Source organism: Populus alba, chromosome 14 (genome assembly GCF_005239225.2).
Source record: "Populus alba chromosome 14, ASM523922v2, whole genome shotgun sequence".
Taxonomy (NCBI): Eukaryota; Viridiplantae; Streptophyta; class Magnoliopsida; order Malpighiales; family Salicaceae; genus Populus; species Populus alba.
In genome coordinates this window covers 760,741-780,293 of record NC_133297.1, presented here as the reverse complement: position 1 = coordinate 780,293, position 19,553 = coordinate 760,741, and the positions used below count along the sequence as shown (strand labels likewise).

General features: G+C 35.0%; 1 protein-coding gene and 1 long non-coding RNA gene across 8 annotated transcripts; one reads left to right on the top strand and one right to left on the bottom strand.

The window, feature by feature from the left end:
• Positions 1-7,579: 7,579 nt before the first annotated feature.
• LOC118037475 (uncharacterized) lies at positions 7,580-13,372 on the top strand. 7 transcript variants are annotated; one of them, XR_012167887.1, is made up of 7 exons: positions 7,580-8,026; positions 8,433-8,515; positions 8,606-8,649; positions 8,742-8,811; positions 8,914-9,239; positions 9,648-9,719; positions 12,800-13,366. It is a non-coding gene; the product is annotated as an uncharacterized lncRNA (long non-coding RNA). The 7 variants fall into 7 exon arrangements; XR_012167885.1 differs by lacking the exon at positions 7,580-8,026 and adding an exon at positions 11,070-11,892 and having other exon boundaries at positions 8,083-8,515; positions 12,800-13,372; XR_012167888.1 differs by lacking the exon at positions 7,580-8,026 and having other exon boundaries at positions 8,083-8,515; positions 8,914-8,982; positions 9,092-9,239.
• An 861-nt stretch (positions 13,373-14,233) lies between these two features.
• Positions 14,234-18,033, bottom strand: LOC118037239 (putative disease resistance protein RGA3). Its single transcript, XM_035043151.2, has one exon. The coding sequence runs from the start codon at positions 17,920-17,922 to the stop codon at positions 14,383-14,385; it is 3,540 nt and encodes a 1,179-aa protein (XP_034899042.1). The 5' UTR covers positions 17,923-18,033; the 3' UTR covers positions 14,234-14,382.
• Positions 18,034-19,553: the final 1,520 nt, after the last annotated feature.

Here is a 19,553-nt window from a genome sequence, read left to right as displayed (position 1 = left end):
CTTTGAAACGGTAATTGATATGATTTTATGTGAAGATTGAACAAGAAAATTTTGATTATTAACGAAAAGTCATAAACTGATCAATTTTACATTAGAAAGCAGAGCTTTCAATCCAATCGTCAGATTGGGATGTAATTTTGCATGAAATCTATTAATATGTTTTCCTATCTTGGTTAAAGATCTCATCACAATCGGAGTTCAGTAAAGACTAACGATTTAAGCAAAAACAAACTGGATAGTTTACGTGAAAAATAAAATAAAATACATAAAGGCATAAATGAGGGACAAAATTGTAATTAATGGAAAATGTCTTTAAAACAACAAAGAGGCCACCAATCCCAAAAAAAAAAAAAAAAAAAAAGGTGAGAGACAATAGAGAATTCGGCTAGAGAGAGAAGTGCAGAATTTGAAGGAGCCAATAATGCTCTGGTGGCCATATCTATGGCGGCCACTGTTGGATTGTTCTGAGTTTTTGATATATTGTTCTTCTCACACTCCTCTACTACCTGACCAGAGGGATTTGAAAGCACATAATTCGTTTGACAGAAATCATCATCGGGAATTTCCTGGAAAATAAAAGGAAATACACTTGCAAGCTAGCTTTGGTCGCTGGCCGATTTCTCTCTTTTCCACTGTTGGATTGTGTCTATTTTTGGATATGTGGTTCGCCTAGATGTTGCCTTCCTCCTGGACAGTGGAGATTGGAAACACACTCTGGTAAGGTGTCGTTCATGTTGAACAGTAACTCGTCAATATTCATGTTAGCTCGGTTTTATTTAGATATAGGGAGATTTAACTGTTGGATCATTCCGATTTTGAGATATATTGTGCACAACTCTAGGCTCTATATTCTGATTGTTGGGTTCAAAAATAAAATCTGAAGTGGACAACTTATTGTCTTTTGTATCTATTGCTAGTTTTGGCAAAATTTAGGAAACTTGATTAAATCCATGTTTTGATGAAATTAGAATTGTATAGGTGTTGGGTGTTTGGAAGATATAATGGTAAAATATGTTCTTGTTATTAATATTATTATAGATTAATTGTGTATTTTTTATATGAGGGAAAGAATGATTATGATGTAAGAATAGGAAGAAACATTGCTATATGAACATGTTGATTGAATAAAAGCTAATTTTTTAGTTGTGTGGATATGAATATGGTGGAACCATGAAGAAATTGAAATGAAAAAAAATTGGAAAATAAAATATATTTAAGGCTAGCCATTAGTATATTTTTGGCAAATTGATTAGTTAATGAAGATTGTCATAAATTCCAATTAGTAGGGTAAAGTTATTGTTGTGATAATGATGTAAGAATACTAATTGTTAAGGTTTGTTGCATATGTTTAATTGCTCGAGGAGAAAGTGAAAGAAAATAAATGGTTCATTGTTTTCTTGTATTAATAATGCTAAACAAGGATAATAACATATGTAGTGTGTGTATAATAATAATAATAATAATAGGAGAAATCCTAAAGGGATTAGTTTCCATATTTTGACCAAATCTTGCTATATTGTAGAGATAGGGAAATTATTTGAATGTGTTTGTATTATAATTGGTTTAAATTTATGATTTAATGATACCAAATGACCTTGGATAATGTTGTTTAGGCATGAAAATAAGTTGGAGGTTGAAAAGGACTTTCAGGGGATGAAAATCCTCATTGTCCAAAATTTTAGCTATAAAGGAGAGGCTATTGTGATTATTGATTTTGAGCCTTAAAAAAAATAATTTGGACTTGATTTCTTCATAAAAGTTGTATTTTTATGTTTTAGCTTTTCATGGAGACAAATCACGCCCAAAACTGAGTTTATAACTTTAGTTATGATTAAAACACTATATAGTGTTCTGGGTTGGTTAAGCTAAATTGATCGAAATTAGACAATTTTTAATCTTTGCTTGGAATTGTTGTTAAGTGATGGTTTTTGTCGCACGTGTGCGGTGGCGCGGCGATCGTCCACCCTCAAGGAAAAATCGGAATATTTATTCCTGGAAAATAAGGAGAGACAAGGAACTCTTGTCTCTATATGTGAAAATATAGACTGGGAGTCGCCACCTAGTATTCTGGTTACTAGGAACCTTAACTGGTCTTTAGAGATCGGGTACGGAGACTGGTTGTGTAAAGGGAAGGTATTAGCACCCTAACTACGCCCTACCTAAGGTAGGCTGCATTGTTTTAATGTCTGATAAAATCTAAAATCATGTTATGGTTTTTTTAATTGTTGGTTTGTTTACGGTTTAAGAAAAGTCCTCCTCTGTAAGCAGATCTTTATCTTTATTGGGTAAAAACCTAACTATTCAAAGTCGTCAAAAGAAAATATCTTTTTAATATCAGGAATACGATTTACGTATAAATTCATAATCCCTTATACTAAAATCAAACAAAATAAATTTTTTGTTGTTTTTGAGATTTTGGCCAATGTTCTCTTGACTCTAATAAACTGGTTATTAAAGCCAAAATGCATGCTAAAATATTGTTTTTTGACATATGAAAAATATGATATGAGTTTTTAGATTTGAGACACTTGGCCGTATGCACAAAAACATTTTTTTGACGAAAACCGGGTATTTTAATACCGGATTCGTATTTTACGACATAAAAAATAATGCCCGATATTAATCAAAATGACATAAAAACTACGCGGAAAAATTATAAAATGCTGAAAAAAATATTTTTGATTTTTTTCTTTTTGAATGGGCCGAGTCAGGCCCAAATACATGTGTGAACAGTGCCACCGTGGGACGAAAACCGGGTATTTTAATACCGGATTTATATTTTTACGATGTAAAATACCACCCGATATTAATCAAAATGACATAAAAACTACGCGAAAAAAATATAAAAATGTTGAAACAAATAAAAAAAAATTTATTTTTTTTAATTTTTTTGCAATGGGCCGGGTCAGGCCCAAATGCATGGGCTGGGCTCGGGCCCAGCCCACCTTAGCTGGTTACTGTGCATGAGCACAGTAACCAGCTTCACCTCGCCTGTAGGCGTGCACGTCCTGCATGGCGAGGGAAGAAGCGAAAACAAAAGAAAGAGGGGGCAGTGTTTATCTGGAGAGGCGGCGACTCCGACGACTTCTGGTGGTAGTGGAGGTGGAGGTGGAGGCGGAGACGGTGTCGGCGATGGCAGTGGCAGCTTCTCCCCTGTTTTCTCTTCTTCTGTGCAGAGGGGATTTTTTTTCTTTTCTTCTTCTGCTCTCTCTCTCGGTCCTTTCTTTCTCTCCTTCTCTCTCGGTCTCCCCTCTCTCTCGGTTCTTCCCTTCTGTTTCTCCTTTTTTCTCTTCGGTCCTCCCCTGTTTTTATAGGTAAAAACAGGGGAGACGTCATGGTGGCTGCCGCCGCCCCCTCCACTATCGATCCATGGATAAAAAGGAGGAGGCAAGTGGGTGATTGCGGGCATCTTATTGCGCCAAATCCAGGTGGGAAGTTCAGCGAAAAGTGGAGAAGAAAAATAATTCTTCTCCCCTGTTCTCTGCGTGCGCAGGGAAGAAGACTATGGCACCGTTTTGGGTTCTTTCTTTTCTTTTCTTTTCTTTCTTTTTTTTCAAACAGTGCACGAAACAGCGCTGTTTTGGTCAAAACGCGCCGTTTCAATTAAAACAAAAGGGCGCCAAAACGCGTCAGATTCAAATTTTGGCCCTCCATTTGCGCGCGTTTTACAATTTAGTCCTTGGTCTCGGATTTCTTCAATTAAGTCCCTAATTGGCCATTAAACTTCAATATTTATGCAATTAAGCCCCTGATTTGACCAAATTAACTTTCAAAAAATATAATTTGACCCCAGAAAATTAATTTCTCCTAATTAAAACCCAAATTAACTCCAAAATCAATTTTTCTTGCAATTAAAATCTTCATAAATGCAATTAAGCCTTTAATAAAATTTAATTGAGTCTATAAACTTCTGATTTTGCATTTTTTCTTCCACAAATTGAATTTTTTTTTATCATCGGGGCTCTCATTAGTCAATGATATACTGTCAAAAATTATTTTTTGATTTTTGAACATCCTCAATCAATCTTTGAGCATTTTTAGGGCGCTCTGGCATTTTTTCACTGTTATATTTTTTGATAATATATTTTTTTGAATTTTTTTGTATTTTATTATTTTTTATGTGGGGACCCAGAAATGGGTTACAACAGTTTTAATAACAAAATTATAAGAATGAATATGAACATGAAAATGGATAAGAGTATGAGATTCTAAGAAAATTCCTTGTGATTAGTTTGAGAATACTAGTTGAATGAGAATTAAATAAAGTTGTGATGTTGGTTGTATTGTAATAAAAATCGAATCCCTGGTGGTACAGGGGAAGCTGTGTGGACTAGACAATTACATGGAGTGGCAGCACGTGCACATACTCTAGGTTAGTGCATCGCGCCTTGTCTTTTTAAAATTATGTAAATTTATTAATAAATTTTTGAATCTATTGTTTTATTACTTCGATAATATTGGAATGAATATGAGTACCTTGTGTGCTTAGATGCGTATCGACTAGTTATGATATAATTGAAATGGATATGAGTACCTTACTTATATTGATATATATCAAACTTGTGATGATATTATTGGAATGAATAAGAGTACCTTGCATACAACAATATACCTCCATTAGTTATGATAATTTTTGAACGAATATGAGTACCTTGCGTGCATTGTTATGTATCAAATTAATTATGTTATTATTATGATGGATACAATTACGTTACATTGATAGGTATGGAATTAGCCATGATAATTTTGGAATAGATGTAATTATCTTACATACCTTAGTATGGATTAGGTATATATAATGACTTGAAGATTGAAGGAGAAATAATAGATAATTGTTACCATAGTGTCGATGGCTAAGGATACATTACAATGATACTTAGCACCATGATGAGGGTGGCTAATGGTATAAATTGATACTTGACATTGTGATGAAGGTGATCAAGGTTATTTTAATGATGCTTAGTAACTATAGTGTTGATAACTAAGATATGTGTGTGAATGATACTTGGCAAGTGGTTACAATGCATATGATGTTAATAAGAAAAATGAAAGGGGATCGGTATGACTGAAGGATTCAGATGACATTGATTAGCTATCCAGGTTTGGATAGCTAATGGTATTAATAGGGTTCCATTGGTACCAGCATTTTAGATAACATTGATTAGCTATCCAGGTTTGAATAGCTAATGGTATCAATCGGGTTCCATTGGTACCGACATTTCAGATGATATTGATTAACTATCCGGGTTTGGATAGCTGATGGTATCAATGAGGTTCCATTGGTGCTGTTATTTCTTTAATTGATTAGTCGATCCCGAGCAATTGGGTGACTAATGATGTTAGTAAAAATTACTAACATCGGCATGGTCACTCCTGGTTCAGTGAAAAAGATAAGTTGATTAACTATTCTAGATCAAGAATAGTTAATGATATCAATGGGTTACATTGGTATCGGCAACCATTTCTGGTGTGATTAGCTACTCCAAGTAAGAAGGCTAATGATGTCAAGGGTTCTTGACATCGACAACTTTGATGGTAAATCAGATATTAATAAGATGTGATTAACTATTATGGGGAAGGAATAGTTAATGATACCAATTAGCGGTATTGATATCGGCACGTGAATGTAATTGATTAGTCTAACCCAATATTGGGAGAATAATGGTACTAATAAGATTTATTAGTGTTGGCAATTACCTTCTAGAAAATGAGGGGGAATATTGATTAGTTATTACAAAAGAATGAGATGAGCTAATGATACAAAGAGAGGAATATCTTGGTATCAAGTGAGAATTGATTTATAAGGAGATGACGTTCGAAAAACTATTGAGTTGTGTTGAGATTTCCAAGATGAAATTATTTTCGGCAAATGTAATTGGATATTAGATGGATATTGGTAATAAATGGAAAATGTATGTTGTAAAAGAGATCTATGCCTAATTTTATATATCAAAAGAAATTCCATGGAGATTATTACTTGTCATTATTATTGTTAGTTACTGCCTTTTTTATATTTATGTGTACACGTTAAATTCTATTTTCAGGTCTATCAAGGTAGTGTTAGGAGTGATATTGGTTTGGTTACCTTTTGCTTTTAACCATGTAAATTATTTGTAAATTAAGGAACTTATCTTCTAAAACTTGAAATGTAATATTAACTCGCAAATTTGAATGCATAACTTTAATATAATATTTGTAACTCTAAATACCTATTTAACCATACATATTTATAGTTTAAATCGAATTATTCACTTGAATTACATTATATGATGTTATTAAATAAGATGTGTTGTATTGATAATGATGAGTTGAGTTGAGATCTAGGACGATTGGATCAGGATATGAAATAAAATTAGAAATATAATAAGATTTTTTTAATAACTTGAGACCTTCCAGTATAGGGAAGACTCTGTCGAAAGTTTGATAGAAATTTTGGTGGAACCTGTATATAAAAAAAAAATTTCCCTCAAAATTTTCAATGTATCACAAAAAAAGATGTAGGAAATCAGGGTTGTTACAGCTGGTATCAAACCATGGTTGTGATTTAGTAGACTTTATAAGTATAGAAAGTAAAATGAATTGCGGATCTTGAAATAGGTATCACGAAAAAAAGAGAGTAGAAAATCGGGGTTGTTACAGGTGCAATCTCTCCAAAAGCCTGCACCAAATCAGAACAAGAAGCTGGATCGATCATCATCACCTTCACATTCTGTCTTAAGCTCCATTCCCAACTCCTCTTCTATGGCATCCGATGCAGATATCAACAGCAACTCACATCCCTCATAAATCAACATGTCTGGTGGGTCAGCAGGAACAAGCTTTTTGTGCCCAAATTGGCCTTGCAGGGCATATTCCTCTGAGATGCAACAAGTAACTAAAATTTATGGTCAAATTGATGTCCATGAAACTGCAACAAAATTCAATGCTGACTACCTCCTTTAAGAGCATTCTTCACATCTTCTAGTTTTGTTGTGAACAAGTCCACAAAACCTCAACAAGGGCTCTTTTTCATTGTTCATTGGTCATGAACTCATTTGCAACGTCTGTGTCTGTCATATTCTTGATCATTGCCAATGCATTACTGCACATCTTTTCAACATGAGTTTGGCCCTTCAACAAAGCTTTGCGCACTTTTTTATCTGCTTTTCATCATGAGAGAAACCATCCAAGCATGTTTCTTGGTTGGTTATGGCAGAGCTCAACAGGGCTTTGAGGTCATCTGCATGTTTTTTTAATGGAATCTACAGCCTTCCATCCCTACCCAGATAGACACACTATAGCTAATAGCTGCAATATAAGGAAATGACTAAATTACTTAAAAATGAGAGATTGAATCTAAGCTGTTGATATAAAACAATGAGAAAAATCCAATGGTGGATGAGAAGTCCAAGTCATCTGTCCATGTCAAAATGATTTCCCTCTCGTACCAAAACCAATCATTTGGCGTCATTTTACAACTGTCATAACTGTCACAAGTTAAGTTTGATTCGAGGGGGAGGAAAGAATTGCACAAGGTTGTTTTCAAATCTAATGAACCTTGGACAATATGACCATTAGGATTTAGTTATAGCAATACGCGCGTTTTATTAGAGCAGGGTTTGTTAAGAAAAGATGCCACGTGTGGCCAGTAGCGAGAATATAGGAAGTTATCTTCATATATAAGATTTGTAACAGAATTGGAGAAGGAAAATGATGAACATAATGAATGAATGTTGAGCTGAATTCGAGGAATTCTGCTTCTATCTCTCTCTTCTTCTTCCATTTGCTCACGAACCTGTAAACACCATGAATGGAACTTGACTACCAGTCATTTCCATCACTAAGGCACCTCTGGATGTTTTCCAGATTGGTTCCCACTCAATCAGACACGCAACACTTCTCCTTTTATTTTCATTTTTATTCTCATTCTTAAAATCTCAACAAAGAAATGGTGAGGAAGAGTAGAAGCCGAGTCTATTGATGGGTCTGTTACTACCACTGCTGCATCGCTTGTTCGTGCGAAAGATGGCAGTGGTTTTGTTAAATGGTATTTACTTGCGTTCCCCGCCCTTTTTTTTTTTTTTTTGGGGGGGGGGGGTGTTCTTATTTTGTGTTATTAATTTGAATTTGGAGATTTTCAAGAAAAGTAGCTATGATTTGTTTGATTTTGAAAAAAAAAATCTGGGTTTTTCTATTTTTGTGATCTTGAATTGATTTTGGGTTTTGGGGTTTAAAATTATGGGTTCTTTGATTTTTTGAAGGAATTGAGTAACCCGGTTGATTTTTTAACAATTTCTGTTTCTGGGTGTTTCTAGTTTTGTGTTCTCGGCTTGATTTTGGGGTTTTCGGCCATGGTTCTTTGATTTTTTTAAGAAAGAGGGAACCAGGTTACAGAAATTAAGGAATCAGTGAAGTAATTTATGTGTTTTGTTTTTTTGAATTGATACATGCAGTGACGAGTGCAAGAAGGATATGTCAGTGGCTTTGTAAGTTTCCACGGCCGTAGCCTTGAATGCTAAAATCAAGATGAATTCGGGTTAGTTCAGTTCCTTAATTAGACAATTATTTTTGTCATTTGCTAGTTGGTTAATCACTAAGTGGGTTTTAATTGCTTGTTATGATTTAGGGCCTCAAGTTGTTGAAAAGCCAGCTGAAGCCAAGAAGGAACAGGTTAAGAGGCACTAATTTTGTTTTGCTATCCGATTAATCAACTGAATATATGTTATGATTTGGGGATTGTGAATTAGTTATTTGGTTTGTAGGAAGACAACAACCTTGACATAACCGAAAGCGAAGAAAGAGAAGAAATAGGAGAAGGGCAAGGATCTAAATGTATTTAAACGGCCTCCCACACAGCTCATCTTCTCCTTTGTTGCAGTATTTTTGCCTTGGCCATTAACTTGTTTTTCCCCCACACTTCTCTTCTAATTCTAGATTGAAGGCACCAGGAACTGAGCTCTTTTCGTGTTGCTGGATTGCTTCTTTCTGGCCTTCTGGCATGCAGTTTAGCGCGGCTTCTCAGCCCTTCTCCTCTTTCTTTTCTGCTTGAGTTTTCTGCTTGTTTTGTGAGAGATTCGTTGCTGATGTGACTGCTTTTTGCTCTGATTTGCAGGTCAGTCATTCCTGGATTGGTGCACTACTGCACTATAATGATTGCCCATGAAATGTGCTCCAATTTGGCAAGTTGTTCAGATTGTAATTTGTGTTAGGGGAAGTGCTGATTGCCCGGCCATTCCATCTTCTTTGTGGGTGGTAGCTAGGTATGTTCTTCATGTAACCAAGTTTGGTAAAGCTTTATTTTCAGTTTCATTTGATTTGCTTTTTTTTATTTATTTCCCACACACCCTTACCACTCCATTTCACTTCTCTTTAGGATGGGCTGCCATGTTTGCTTTGGCTAACACAGCTACTGCCTGGATTAGCTTCTTTCCCATCATGTCAAATTGTTTAATTTTGTTCTTTAAGAGAGTAACAATTAGCTCGGATTAGCTCTCTCGGTTTCTTTCTTGCATTTGTTTTTTGGTTGTTTTATCTATGTTGTTCTTGGCTTTGGTTCTTTATTTTTTTTTCTCATGGGTTTTTTTTTTTGTTTTGATAGGTTAACCAAAAGATTTGGCATCTTATACATTATTATTATTATTATTATTATTTTGGGTTTTGTTTGCCAGGTTTGCCTTGTGGGGCCTCTTCTCCTACATCTCCAGCTTTGTTGGGTTAGCTTATGTGGTTTTATTTTGCTGGTAAGGCCAACCATTGAGGTCCTTTTCAGCTCTCTTTTTTTCCTTTAAGGATTAGTGCATTCATGAGTTGTTTTGTGTTGTTTTATGATGTTGTTCATTTGTGGATGTTCTAGACTTCAAGTTTGTTGCTCTTGGTTGTGGCTGGTTGGGTGCTGAAAAATATTTCCTTATTGGGTTGTTTTTGAGTTCATAAGTAGCTTCATGTTGGGCGTTGATGCATGTTTACAGATTCAATTTTATTTTTTTTTACTTTAATTGTGGCTCCTTTAATGCTAATGAGGTTTCCTAGAAAATTTTGATTATGCTTTAAAAATGTTTTACTAGATGTTTCAACACTTCCAAGGCTACATGTTTCATAAAAGATGGTGCACAAAGTAGTTGAATTCATTGGTTGCTAAATGTTTAGGATTTGGTTTTTTGAAACTTGGTTGTGTTGGTGTTTTAGAATCATGGTCATGAATGGACTTATGGTTGATTACAGGGCTGTCTGATTTTATTTAGGCATTCAAGCGTGATTTTGTATGTTGTGGACCCTCTGGAATTTTTGTGGTTGGTTGTGAGCATGGGCCTATGCTATTTGGTTTTTGTTGGTAAAGCCAAGCATTCAGTTCTGTTTTGTTTTGTTTCTTCTTCTTCTTCTTCTTCTTCTTCTTTTTTCTTTTTTTGAGGTTGGTGACTTCATGGGTTGCTTGATATTTTTCTATGAGATCGTGACTTTATGTGTGTTCTTGGGGTTGATATTGATGACTCTCAATGCTGGTTGTCTAGCTAGTAAGAAATTCACTTTCATGTATTGTCTTTTGTGTTCATGGGTTGATTGATGTTGTGTGTTTGCGCATGTTCTTTGAGGTCAATGGATGTGATTATGACTGCTTGAATGCCTACGTATTTTCCTTGAAATTTTCTGGCATGTTTCAGCCTTCCAAAAACTTCCAGGTCTGGATGTTTTGCAGAGGAAAATGCAGAGCCCTTTAAAAATAGCATGTGCTTCTGAATGCTAAAGATTGACTTTTTTTGGGATTTAGTTGGGTGACTGTCTTATGATCATAGTCAAGGATAGTATTCATGTGGATTTTTAGGCTCTCAGTTCGAGGTGCTTAATCAGTTTATGATCCTTGGTAGGGAATCATGCGGGCAGTTAAGAATTAGTCTTGGCTGCAAAAAAATACCAAGCAGCTGGCGCTTTTAGTTCATTTGCTATGACAGCTCGTTGCTCTTTTCTCTTTTGATCAAACCTATTGGTTGCTTGGTGTTTTATAGCTTTGTTTTCCCTTTCCTTTTCGGGTTTTTCTCTTTGATGTTAACAAACTTCATTGTGCTTCTTTCTCACTCTTATTTGGTGCTCTCCAGGTGCTGCTGTTCTTCTGCTTTGCTGTCTATCTCTGATATATTAACAGCTTGATTTATCAAGATCTGTTTTATACTGTTGTTTTAGAATATTGCATTCTGAGCAGCTTATGTTTTCTCAAATGCACATTCATCTTCTATATATCTTGCTCAAATCGGTTCTCCCTGTTTTCCAGCAGGCTCCATTCTTCCATAATTCCATTACACTTTTAAAAAGGAGAAGCGACCACATAATAGATTGCTTTGCAAGGCATATTATATAGATTTTGCCACATTTTTTTATTGGCACGAATTACGAATTTCTTAAGCATATTGTTCTTGATATATATGCTTCCTATATGAAAAGTGCTTACACATGATTGATGTCTTAATAAATTTTTATTTTCGAAAATCTATCACTAATTGTTTTGCTGTCAACTCTGCTAGGATCACACCCATTCTCTCCTCGGTCAGCTTTTTGGTCTTGTTTCAAGGATCTGACAGTACATCTCACTTTTTTTCTTTCGCTTATACATGCTCTTAGCTTTTCATAGTTGTTACTTTAAGTCCTCCCCCTTCCTTTACTCAATCCTTATCCATCTTTCTTTTAAGTTTGTTTCTACACAGTTGTTATGCTTCCCACCTCCATTTTTACCACGGAAGCAGTTCCTTTTGTGTTTTTTTTTTTGTTTCTGCCGCCGTTGTTTTCTCTTATACATTGGGCATGCACTTTTTTACCTTTTTTGTTTTTTATCCAACATTTTGTTTTGTTTCGCTGGCTCAGCATTTTATTCATCACTAGATTTACGACTTTGCAAGGTGTAGCGATCTCGGGCCCTATAATCAGGTTTTTTAAGAGGCCTTTATTCTTCTCTTTTTCACTTTTTTTTTGTTATTTTCTAGCCTGTTATTTTCCGAGAGAAGCTGGCTAAATGCCCCTCGTGTAAACGCCACTGTCCCTCCTAGGTCTCTGAAACAACAAACCAGTAACCCTCCCAGTAGCAGAATTGCATCGAACACCCTCACAGTCCCCTCCACAGAAATCTCTCCCTATCCATGATGAGAGAACAATCCTTCAGGAATTTGCAGTACAACTGCATATCCATCTATCCATCAAGAACAATGGCCATTCTACATTTAGAATATTCAGCTTTGAAAAACATTTATGGACATATAAAAGTAGAATTCTTAAATGTTAAGAAACAAAATCTAATATAAAGTAAGAGAAGTTACATTGCATACAGATAAGGATTCACATCCATGCCCTCATTAAGCTCTTCTATTTTCGTGATAAGCTTCCAGCTCCATGCATTTTCTTACTTTCTATCAAATATACTTATCTCATAAAGACAACAGAAAACTGTGCAACTCACATGTTTATCCACCATCCAGCCCGACAAACTCTATTCTGCAGAAGCTTTAAATAACCATTTTATGGCTTCCTTCAGTCTTAGAGGTTCGACTGCACGTACAATAGTTAAAACAACCAACTTCTTGTTAGTCTTGGAAAGAAAAACAACGCTAAACTGCAAAATGCAGGATGATATCCATTGAGTAGAGAAAAAATGGGAGTTCTACATGGTTTCTACAATATTCACTATATGAGTGCTATTCATATTCAAGTAATACAGGAAGGAAGGCATGAATAATCTTCTCTTTTAATTTTCAATTGAGTTGAGGTACGACATACTCTTTGTTCATGTGAAGTATTGACTGAAACTAGTTCTTATGGATTTCTATGCATCTATTTACAGCTGATAGTCTACGGTGCTGGCCAAGTAATACCATCCTCTCTCACTGTTTTTGTATGGACGTGTGATACTGGTAACGGAGAAGAACTTTTGTACTGATGCTGCTGGAAACAGAATTTGCCATCCCTGCCCATTCAAGTTTCTTTGTGCATTTTGGTGAGTTTGGTAGTTCATTCCTCGAGATCTTTTTTGGAACCATTATTTGCAGCATTTTTCTTCCAAACTATTTTGTGCTTTGAGCTCAATAAAAAGGTTTAAACCAAATTTATATTTTTATGCATGTAACTAACAGAAGTTGAACTGTTAAGATTTTGCATCCCTTTTACATTGGACTCTTTTTTAAATCTTGAAAGCAGTTTGTTTATAGCTATATGGAAGCAGTTTGTTTGTTTCTGTATTTATAAAATTTCAGAAAAATGGTATTACTACATGGTTTCTGCAATATTGAGTCATTGACAATACGAGTGCTGCTCATTCTCAAATAATACAGGAAGGCATACATGATAAGCAGTCAACATAGACTTTGTAATTGAAGATTAAATCAATCCTATCACTACTTATCTAAGTTAACATTTGATTTTTTTTCTTAAAAAAAACTTGTACTTGTATTGGTTGGAGTTAGATAATATATTAGCAATATATAATTTATTAATTTATATTTTATATAAACTGTAGCCAAGTTTGCCTTTTTCTTTTTTAATTCTTGGGGTCACCAAAAAAAAGTGTTTTTAGCTTTAATTGTATTTGCTATAAGTGATTGGTTGGTAATCTCACCAATAATAGGCAATTTTTTGGTTATAATTTTTAAATTTTAACAAATCATCATTAAATTCCTATGTATATGATGAATGCCTCTATTTGATTGTGAGTTTTTATTAATTGGGGTTAATTTTAAGATTTAATGGTTTGTTTTAAGTATCATAATTGTATATAAAGTTGATGGTTTTAAAATAAATAATACTATAAAGACAATGCAATTATTTTTAAACTGTGGAAACAATCTTAATAAATATAAGTTAAATTATGTTGCAAGAATGATATTAGAGTAATGATTGAAAGAATACTGGATGGCTATTGATTTTATATTTTTGATACATAATATTCCACGGAATCAAATTTAGGTTAATAAAATCATTTATTTTATAAAATGTTTTAATTATTGCTTTTATTAATTTGAAAACTTTAATTGGCCAAGTTAGTGTCGAAAGCTTGTTTGTCTTTTTCTTTTTAAAATCTAAAAAGTGATTTTAGCTTTAAGTGGTTGGTTAGTAATCTTAATCTTATTAGGTTGTTATTAAATGAAATGATTAGGTAATTTTTTTAAAAAAGTAAAAGTCTAATTTAAATTATTGATTTCATGGTTATAATTTTGAAATATACATTTTGTTAATATAATAAAAAAAAGATAATAAGATATTAGTCTAAAGAATGCTCGGATATGAGAAATAAATCATTCTTAAAAGAATGAAGTCCAATTATTGCTTTAATTATTTTGAATTTTTTAATTGATTCTCTCTCCTCTCCATCTCCATACTACAAAGTAACGGAATAATTAAAACCCCAACTTACCTATACATGTGTACCCTCTATCTTATAAAAATGTCTGGGATATGAGAAACTTTGGGCCACTCAGAGCCATTCTCCTTCCTACAATTTTCTGATAGATGTGGACAGTACCAGATATACAATAGCTTTAATTTGGAGAGGTGTTGCATGGCTGTTGAACTTGGCATATACTTGACATTCTTGCAGTTAATAATGTCAAGACGTTGAAGAGAAGAAAGGTTGGCCAACCATTCTGGCAATGCTTCCTCAAACTCCTCGCCGTTGAAATCCCTTATAGACAAGCTAGTAAGGGCAGTGAGGTGTTGAAGTTGGTGGGGTACACTCTTCAGTTTATCCCATCCATCTATCCATAGGGTTTTGAGGGACCCACTCAAGTTGAGGTGTTGGAATGAGTTCAAAACTCCTGCAGGAAAAGCCTCCATCTCCTTTGAGAAACCACCGATGCTCAACAACTTCAGTTGCGTGAGGCCGCCTAAGCAATCATCCTCTGGGCTATCACTCAAACTGGGACACCCACTGATTGATAAATAAACAAGGGAAGACAGTTGTCGTAAACCATGCCAATCAATACTGATGAGCTTATCACAACGTAAAATGGTTAAACTTCGAAGTGAAGACAATTCTTGTAAATCACTGATATGGATAAGCTCACTCCAATCAATTATGTACAATTGCTCTAGAGATGCGCAACATTGTAGTCCGCTTGGAAGAGCTCCCAATTTACACCCACTAACAGTCAGTTTCTTCAAAGAATTTAATTCTCGAAAATCACCAGGAATTGAGATCAACTCACGGCACTTATATATATGCAATTGCACCAGAGTTGTGCAGTGTTGTACGCTTGGAATGGATTCCAGCTTTGGACACTCCACTATACTTAAAATCTGAAGAGACTTGAAGCCATCAAACTCACCAGAAAAATATCTCAGCTCATCACATCCGAGAATTTTAAATTCTACAAGAGATGAAAGACAACATCTCGGAATGCTTTCCAACTTTCCACAATTCCAAATGCTCAACCTTTCAAGACGAGGAAATACTGCAACAACTTCTCCACCTGGTCCCATCCATTCTTTAAGACCATCCATACCCCTCAGAGTGAGTTCTTCTAGTGCTGGAAACAGTTCTGCTGCGCTGCCACTGCTGCTACTATAGAACTCCTTGCCTATACATTTCACATTAGGCATTCCACTCATCTCTAGAATCTTAAGGCGAGGAAGACATCCAAGTGTTGGGAGTTGCGTCAACTTGCTGCAGCCATTCAATCTCAGCACCGTCAGATTATCGAGTTGCAATATCCATGATGAGAAATTTTCACCTCCATAACCCTCAATTGTCAAGCTTCTTATGTCTGGGGGAGGCTGCAGGCCTTCCAGCACATCCTCGCTATTGACATTGCTGTTACCTTCACCACCACTCCATTTAAACACCAATTTGTTCATTCTTTTTTCTCGCAGTTTTGCCTTCTCAGCTTCTTCTCTGTCTCTCACTTGCTCAAGCTTGCATATCTTCAATGCTCCTCTTAGTTCTTTCAAACATCCCAGCTCTTCAACCATATGATCTGGACCCACAACAAAAAAAGGCAGAGTTTGAAGGCGTGTTAAGAGTCTCACCTCAGCTGGCACTAGCTTTGGATCATCAAAATAAAGATGTCTCAAGCTGACTAAATTCCTCATTTTCTTGGGAAGCTTTTTCAGTGACTTGCAATCAGTGAATCTTAATGTTTCCAAATGGTAGAGCTCGGTGATGGATTCCGGCAATGCTCTGATAGCAGTATCCGAGACATCAAGATATCTCAAATATATCAGCTTGCAAATTGAATCTGGTAACTCTGTGATATCAGACCGTCGCAATTTGAGAGTTCTCAAGCTTTTGAATTTCCAAGACCCGTTGAATACATCAACCATTGAGAAAACAGTTCGCAATTTTCTAGCATCAATCTTTGCAAATACTGCCTCAACATCCCCACGAGATATGAGATTTAGATGTCGAATATGAGATCCACCATCAACAGCCGAATCCTTCTTCGGATTTAACACTTCTGATTTTGAGATCTCCAATGCAAGATCATGCACAAGATCATGCATCTTGGAACTTGTTACGATCTCACACTCATTCCTTTCAACATCTTGGAAAAAGGAATTTGCAAGCAAGTCATTGAAACACTTGTTGCCTTCGTCTTCCATCATCCCAGTTGATGTCCCGAGAAAACCTTCAGCCACCCAAAGTTGAATTAGCTCTTCCCTTTCAATTTTAAAATCTTTAGGAAACATAGAACAGTATGCAAAACATTTTTTCAGTGATGGCGATGACAGGTGATCAAAACTGAGTCTCAATACGCGCAAAACTTTTTTATTTCCATCCTGAGAATCCCAATATGTACTGTTTAGAATTGACTTCCACACACCTGCCTGCTTTCCGTGAAGAGTTCCTCCCAAAACATTAGCAAGCAACGGAAGCCCTCCACATTTCTTTGCAATCTCTTTTCCAATAGACTCCAAGTCTGAAGCTATTGTTTCTCCTCCACCACTGCTCACCTTTTGCTTGATAATGAACCAACATTGATCATCTGATAGTCTCCCTGGCTCGTGTTGACTCCCTGGAGAAGTCTTCATCGTGTCCGCTACTTCCTTAATGCGCGTTGTAACAACAACAGCATTCCCATTCTTACTGTTGATTTTTAACAGTTGCTTCTTCAAATCATCCCACTTATCATGGCCTTCCCACACATCATCAAGAACAAGAAGAAATGTTTTCTTTTCCAGCTTTTGCTTAAGTTTGTTCATAACTGCATTTAGATTGCTCACCGTAGTTCCATCAACATGTTCCAACATCTCTCTTAAAATCCTCGTCCTACTAAAATCATTAGAAACACAAACCCATATTGTTTCATCAAAAAGCTTTTTCTCCGTCACTAGTTTAAAAACTTGTTGTGCTAAAGCAGTCTTTCCGAGGCCACCCATCCCCACAATAGGGACAACAGACAGAACTTGTTGATCGATCGAGCCAATCAGCAATTTCATAACTTTTGAGACATCATCCTCCCTTCCTACTACAACGGTGTCCAGGTCTGAATCTGTCTGTCGTTCTTCATACTGGGTAACTTCAGGAGCTCCATCTACATGTAGAGATGTCGATACAAGATTGATTCCAGCTGCAACTTTCCAAATGTCATCCAGGGCCTCATTGATCTTCTTAAATTCTCGATCCATCATATGATTGAATGGAATAGGGTTGTGGGATACAAAGTCGCATACCTTGTCAAACCCCGTTCTCACCTGTTGTTCTCTGCGAAGAATCTCATAATTAACCTTATCGAGAACATCATCAGCATCATAAGCTACATCCTGTACGTTATGCAGCCACTGCTTCACAGAATTGCCTGTTACTGGCCTTCTGGCTGCATCTTGGAGCACATATTTGATCATGGTCAAGGACTGATTGAGCTTTTGCAGCGGTCCCTCAAATCCACAAGCAAGTCTGATCCCTTCAGCAGCTATGGAACTCGCCTTTTTCAAAGCCTCCTCAATGGAAAGCGTAACAATTAGCTCTGCTGCCATATCCTCTTGTTTTCTTTGGGAAATCAAAGAAAAAATACTGAGGAAAAGAGAGAAGTGTATGGTCTGAAAGTTGTGAAATAGAAATGAAATGAAGTGTGTTTTGGAATGGGGACTGGGGAGATAACATTTAACTTGAAAGCTGAGGGTCCCTCCCTCACTGTATTAATTGATTGATGGCAGCATCTTCCACGAAGCACTACGGTTTTATACATAAAGCTTTTATTAAAAAAACTTTATGTATTTATCTATAATCTAAGTTATTTTATACCTATTAAATTAAATAATTTATTCTGAATGAGCTTTCATGTAATTTAATTTTAAAAAATAAAAAAAATGTTAAATGTCCAAATACAAACCCATACCTAAATAATAATGAAAAAGAAACTATTAATGAATATGGATGTGTTAAATTAAAAAATATATATTAATAAATATTATTATTTAAAAATATAGAAAAAGTATTGAGCACGGATGAAGAGAAATATGGTGTGAAACTAGTTATTTGAAAATAGATAATGTTGTTTTTTTAAACTATTTATTATTTATAATTATTTAAAATAACAACTATGTGTAAATATAAAAAATTATTATATTAAAAAATATCTAATTTAAAAAAAAAAATGATTTCAACATTCATTTAGGCCGCGTTTGTTTTTCAGCTGTTTTTGTATTTGTAGTGAAACAAACATAGTAAAGTGTTTGGTAACAAACTAAACTGTGTTTTGTACCGTAGGACTCACTAAAAAATTGAGTTTGAAATGTAGATTTTGCAAAGTATTTTTTACATGTTTTTTTAATGGAGTTTCGTAAAACCTTGTTTGTTTTTACATTTCAAAATCAATTTTGAAAAAAATTGAAATTTTTTTATTTTTTTCTTTGCTTCAAAATGATATATTTTTTGTGTTTTCAGATCATTTTGATGTGCTGATATCAAAAATAATTTTTTAATAATAAAAAATATTATTTTGATATATTTCCAAATAAAAAACATATTGAAAAGCAATCACAACCACACTTTTACCATTAATTCTATTTTTCATTAGAGATGCTCTAATGTATTTAGTTTAACTTTTTGCAGATTTTTCCTTTTACATTTTTCGTAAATTTCTCACTACATTTTTAGCTAAGGATACTAATGCTAGACCTTTCGTCGTCGTCTGCATATGTAGCCAGCCAACTCCCTCGATCCTATGTTCACATTAAACATAGGACAGATTTAAAGATGAAGCAACTTATTAATCTATATATATTGAATTTCCGTAATTGCACTTTCTAGAAACAAAGAACTCACAAGAAAAATTACAAAATTACACTGTACCCACAGGAATTTCTTTTTCGCTGATTTCTGCTCTACTTGGGTACTCGTCAGATCCATGGTGTAAAACAAGAAATTGACATGATTTTTGAATCATTTATATCTCTACATATACTGGTTGATATAATATAAAAGAGAGATGAAGACTTGTAGAGAGAGTAGTCTATTAATCATGGTGACATCCATGAAAGGGTCCAAAAAAGAAATAAAGACCTGGAATTACAGTTTAGTTTTCAAGACTTATTGAAGTTTCTAAAACTTTTTGGAGGAATTAAAATCGACTTCGAGGTTGGAATGAGTTTGTAGAGGCTGTTGA

What these genes read in the sequence shown, in the direction of transcription:
- LOC118037239 (XM_035043151.2), bottom strand. Translation starts at nt 17,922, where the DNA reads ATGGCAGCAGAGCTAATTGTTACGCTTTCCATTGAGGAGGCTTTGAAA.